This window comes from Galeopterus variegatus, unplaced genomic scaffold (assembly GCF_000696425.1).
Source record: "Galeopterus variegatus unplaced genomic scaffold, G_variegatus-3.0.2 Scaffold111, whole genome shotgun sequence".
Taxonomy (NCBI): Eukaryota; Metazoa; Chordata; class Mammalia; order Dermoptera; family Cynocephalidae; genus Galeopterus; species Galeopterus variegatus.
In genome coordinates, this window is record NW_007726222.1 from 1024872 (window position 1) to 1030867 (window position 5996).

At 41.9% G+C, this 5996-nt stretch overlaps 1 protein-coding gene across 1 annotated transcript in view; it reads left to right on the top strand.

Moving 5' to 3' along the window:
* The window catches only part of GRK7 (G protein-coupled receptor kinase 7), a 34999-nt gene extending 30381 nt beyond the window's left edge, over window positions 1-4618 (top strand). The window contains exon 5 of the mRNA XM_008586723.1: window positions 3791-4618. Coding sequence (XP_008584945.1) covers window positions 3791-4127 — 337 coding nt within the window. The 3' untranslated portion in view covers window positions 4128-4618. The remainder of the gene's footprint in view (window positions 1-3790) is intronic.
* The last annotated feature ends 1378 nt before the right edge of the window (window positions 4619-5996 follow it).

Here is a 5996-nt window from a genome sequence, read left to right on the forward strand (position 1 = left end):
GGCGGGAGCGCCGCCGCGCTCCCAAGAGGCGCACTCTCCAGTGCGCCACCGGGCCGGCCCACCATGAAAGTCTTTGAAAACTCTTTTCCAATACCCAATTTCTTGCCAATACCCTCTGAACTTCATAGACTAAATCCCACAGTGGGGTCCTCACGTATGGGCAGGTGGTATCTTTGCTTCGTTAACTTTATAAGAAAATCCACTGTAATCTCCTGTGGGTTTTGATAACACAAAAGCCTCTTTACTGCTCTGAAATATATTCCACTCTGATGAACAGAAGTCTTCCTTGCAGCTGCTGGCTTGGCTGTTATGAAAGAGGCTGCCTCCATCAACAGCCTCTCCTATCTATCCAAAATGTAGTGCCTGATGATAGGCCGAAAGAGCCAGCACAGAGCTGCCAGGGAAAAATGCAAAAGTAAAATAATCTTCCTGCTATTTCTAATGACAGAGCTGCAGTGAGAGCTGCTAGCACAAAAGATCAAAGTCATTGTCTTTGCAGTGGTCCCAACACACAAGTAAGGAATAGAGGTTGGAAAGCCTAGTCCTCGTTAGTAGCATCAGCAACCGTAGACGTTTCTTGTGCAAAGGTATAAGGCATGGGTTCTGCTCTCCCAGGGCATCTAGTTGGGTTGTTGAGAATGTAAAGGAAACCTCAAAGTGGCCATGGTTCCCTTGTCTTTCATAATTAGTTGCAAAAGGGCTGTAGTCAGCCATCCCAGATTGACAAACCAAGGCCACCTGGGCCTGAATTGCTTAAAATGCTATTTGAGAACTGTTCATCTGATGTAAAAACCAGCCTGCCAAGTGTCCTGAGGTTGCAAAGCTCCTGGGCACTCTCCATGTACCCACAGTAAACCTGCTCAGAGTCTATTTTAAGGGCCCTTTTGACCCCTGGGGCAGTGTGTTCATGCCTGCTGGTAGTCATCGAGATGATAGACACTCTCTCCTGTGGCACCTAGTCTCCCATTCCACCTCCTTCATTCTCTTTGAGACATACAAGTCTGGGATTCATTCCTGATCTACTTGGGTGAAATTCCAGCTCTGTACTTCTGCCGCATTTAAAATCCATCCCATAGCCTTAAAAGGTGAATGATTCCCTGTAAATTATACCCCAATAAGCCTGACTTTTAAAAAATCTGTCTTTGAAGCTTCAATTCATCTCAGTAAGTCTCCTTCAAGGCTCTTAATCTACAAGATGTGAACCACACAGACATCAGGTCAGTAGGTTTGGGTAGAAGGTAAGCCTGCACTTTCCTTCCTTTCAGTTGACGGAGACTTAGTGGCTTTTGGAAGTAAAGAGACAGCTGTGGCACCTCGTGATGTGGTTCTCATACACAGTGAGAAAAGTCCAAGAAGTCCTGGATGGACCTTTCTGGATGGGGCTAGGCCTGCATCACGGTACAAAGATCCAAGGAATGGCTGACGTCAGATGCCTCTGATTGAGTTTCTCTTTTCCATAATACAATTTGATTACAACTCTTCCTTTGAAAAATTCACCTATTTTCTCTGGCTTCCTCAGACACACAGTTATTTGTGAATGCAGATGCAAGTAAAGAGGTTAAAAATACGGCATTAGAGACAGACAGGGTCATTGTGCTGGTTAAATATAGCAGTGTAACACATTGTGTTAGCTGAGAGTAGGCCTGAATAAACGTTAAGTTATTCTCATTCTTGTTATTAGCCGTGTCATTACTGTGTTAACCTCTAGTCATTGACTGGGCAGAGTCTGCTGCAGTTATCAGCTGACATGGTGGGGAGTCTCTGAAGGGCATGTGTGGGGCCTTAAGCCCTCAAGCCTTTCCCAAAAAGCTTTTCTTTCCCCTACTTTTTTTTTTTGGCAGCTGGCCGGTATGGGGATCCAAACCCTTGACCTTGGTGTTATAACACTGCGCTCTAACCAACTGAGCTAACCAGCCAGCCCCCTTCAAAAGGTTTTTTGATATCTGGAATGGAAAATGTGAAAGGAGAGACCATGAATGTGATTAACTTTTATTAAGGTTGATTTACGACAGAAATTGACTTCTTCCAAAAGGAAAGCATTTCTTAATCAGACAAGGACATCTATTCACATTTTTAAAAGAAAGAAAGAAAAAGAAAAAATCATTTTGAATCTAATGCCACAAATGGTACTCTTCTTGTTTTGTTAAAGCCTGGAATTAAGAGGAACCAAGAGAAATGTAGTAGACAGCCCCTAAAATGGTTCCCTGTGGTCCCACCTCCTGGCATTCATACCCTTGTGTAATCCCTTTGCCTTAAGTGTGGGATACACTTTTTTTTTCTTTTTTCATTTTTTTCTTATTTTCTGGGCTGCGCTTACTTACTTGCTTCTAGCAAACAGAATACAGCAGAAGCGATGCCAAGGTTAGGGATAAAAAGTCTGTGGCTTCTGTCCTGGATGTGCTTCTCCCTCTCTCTGTCTGTCTGTCTCTCTTTCTCTGGGTCTTTCTCTTGGATCATTTGCCCTGGGGAAAGACAGTTGCAATGATACAAGGCAGCCCTGTGGAAAGGCTCACATGGTGAGGAATGGAAGCAGTTCCCCCACCCTCAGTCAGACCTTCAGATGAGACCAGAGCCCTGGCCAACAGCTTTACTGCAACCTCGCGAGAGACCTTGAGCCAGGGACACCCACTGAAGCCATGTCCAGATTATTGAACTGCAGAAACTGTGAGATAATAAATGTTTGTTGTTTTAAGCCACTACATTTTAGGGCAATTTGTTATACAGCAATAGATAACTAATAGTAGAGGTTATATAGTTGGCAACATACTTTTTTCTCTTATTCTAAGGTAGATGCTGGAATAATTTCTTTTTTTTTTTTTTTTTTTTTTTATTATTGAACTGCAGAAACTGTGAGATAATAAATGTTTGTTGTTTTAAGCCACTACATTTTAGGGCAATTTGTTATACAGCAATAGATAACTAATAGTAGAGGTTATATAGTTGGCAACATACTTTTTTCTCTTATTCTAAGGTAGATGCTGGAATAATTTTTTTTTTTTTTTTTTTTTGGTGGCTGGCCAGTATGGAGATCCAAAAAATACTATAATAATATTTAGCATAGGAAAGGAGGGTTTGATAATAATAACAATAGTCTTTTTTTTTTTCTTGCACTGGCTGGTACAGGGAACTGAACCCTTGGCCTTGGTGTTACGGGGCTGCACTCTGACTGAGCTAACCAGCCAGCCCTAATAACCATAGTCTTGCACATCAAATGTATGCTGATTCATACTACTGCAAATTACTAATGGATTTTTTTTTTAAGTCCTTAAAGAAATACAACCAAGATTATTGTGGCAGTTGGGAAGGTGGGTGAGGCTCCTAGAAATCATGTCATATTACAAATGAGGAGATATGAGCACTATCTTTTAAAATGTGAGTGGTGGTCTCATGGGAACAGAGATCTGCTTACTTTGTTCTGTGTGACCTTGAAGAGGCAATGACTGGAAGCTGCAGGCAAACAGGTCTGGCCCCATGGAATTTTCCTGGTGCTTCCATGAAACCCCAAGAGTAAAAGTCATGTCAAATGCTTGACTCTTTAAAAATTACATAAACATGTAAAGACTGTCTGTAAACAATGAAAATGCTACTGTCTATGTAGAGTGGAATTTGGGGTGATTTTAAACATTATTTTTTAAAGTTATTCTTTATGTCATTATATCATCTTGGCAAATAAAATGAAATGCATTATAAGAAAAGAATACTTTTCTTTCAACACACTTTATATTGTTAGAACATTTCCCATTTTGGTTTGTTAACTCTGTCTCAAGCTGATCATCTCCTTTCTTCACAGAGCACAGTCTGATGATCCCAGGAACCACTCTTTCTTCAAAACCATCAACTTTCCTCGCCTGGAAGCCGGCCTGGTTGAACCCCCATTTGTGCCGGACCCTTCGGTGGTTTATGCCAAAGACATCGATGAAATCGATGATTTCTCTGAGGTTCGGGGGGTGGAATTTGATGACAAAGACAAGAAGTTCTTCCAAAGATTTGCAACAGGTGCTGTTCCCATAGCATGGCAGGAAGAAATTATAGAAACAGGACTGTTTGAAGAACTGAATGACCCCAACAGGCCCGCAGGTTGTGGGGAGGGTAGTTCATCCAAGTCTAGTGTGTGTTTGTTGTTGTGAATTGTTCTCTACTAGACAGGCAGCAGGAGCCTCCCTTGACATAATCCTCGAAACACGAGAATCTGTTGAATGAGGACTGATCAGGTAGGAGGGACATTTCAACCACAGAACAAACAGTTCAAAGGGTGGGCAAGCTCACTGCTAGGACATGTTTTCTTTTTCTTTTTCTTGCTTTTTTCATAAAGATGGGTAAAGTCTCAGCTTTCACTAAGGGCTGGGGAAAGAAACACTCAGGTTTATTTTGATAAACTAAAAGCATGAGCCCTCCACCGTCACGTCCCTGTGAATTACACAAAGTCCTAGGAACAGAGAATGGAACTTTGTGGCGTACCCAGAAAATGAGCATTTGCAATTCTTAGTAAATAATCATTTTAGTTTTTCTTTGTTTATATCCTCTCTTTCCTCGTTTTGCAGTATTTCTTTTGCTTCTGTACTTAGTAAAAGGATTCTGAAGCTGGAAATAAATGTTCCTGATGTTCTCCTCCTAAAAAGGAATGGGTTGCAGTATTCTGGCAATATTTCAGATTTCAGAACAATTTTCAGTTTCACTGACAATTTATTTTTCTTTTTTTGAAATAATTTACCATCATAATGTTGAAGCATTTTAAATGTAAATATCATGAGGTCTGTGAATTCAAGTATTCTGTGAGTTTAGCTAAGTCCTTTAGGTAATATGCTACAAATTGCTTACATGTGCAATTCCATGTATCATCGGTTCCCAAACTTTGCTGAACTTTGGAATCACCGAAGGATTTTTTAAAAATACTAATGCCTGGCTCCCACCTCCAGACACTCTGATCCCCATCCCCAGGTATGGTGTACAGCCTGGGCACTTAGAGTTTCAAAAGCTCCACAGGTGAATCTAATGTGCAGCTAATTTGGTTCCTCACACATATTTTGGGAGGCAGATCTCTTGCCTATTTCAAGTCCTGAAAGAGACATACCAGCTTAAAAATTGAATTGAACAAAGGGTAGCTCTCATTTCAAGTGGCTGCCCAGGCAGCACTGTGTTGGAGAGGTAGCACGTCTCAAAAGCATAGCCTGTGTGAGAATTATAAGGCTGAAAAATGAATTGGTGACACAAATATAAATCTTTTGACATATTAAAAAAAAAAAAAAAAGGGCTGGCCCGGTGGCACACTCGGTAGAGTGCGGCGCTTGGGAGCGCCGGTAGCGCTCCCGCCGAGGGTTCAGATCCCATATAGAGACCAGGTCCGCTCACTGGTTGAACGCTGTGCGGGCGCGACACCGAGGGTTGTGATCCCGTTGCCGGTCGCGGTACAGGCACCACACCGAGGGTTGCGATCCCGTTACCAGTCACAAAAAAAAGACAAAAAAGGAAAAAAAAAAAAAGAAGATACATGTGTGCATAGGAAATCTCATTTGTCCCAGTGGCGAAAAACCTGGCTGAAGTCATTTTTCAAGTTTTGTCCCTTGAGTAAAGGATCCAGGAGTTGCAAGAACACTGGCCAAAAAATTTCTGGTTAACAGTGATCCTCAACTACAGGACAGCATTAACTCTATCTGGACCTGTGAGAAGAAACTCCCTGGGAGTGGAGTCCCGGGTTAGTGCATATGTGGCTGGCCCTCCGGCTCCTGTGTCCCCAGCGTACTCCATGATGCTCCAAATCCTGACCTGGAGATGCTGCAAAGTCCTGACTCATCAAAGCAGGATGCAGGTGTGTCCAGCAGATTATTTTTCCTAAAGCAAGAAAGTAGATTAAAATTTGGTAAGATTTCTAATAAGTCTGTTTTAACAAAAAATTAACAGACAACAGAAATACAGTTATCCAGGGCTTTTCAATAGTAGAGTTCTCAGGATTAGGCTTTACAAATATTAGACATTTAAAAATAATGTCTTGGGGGGCC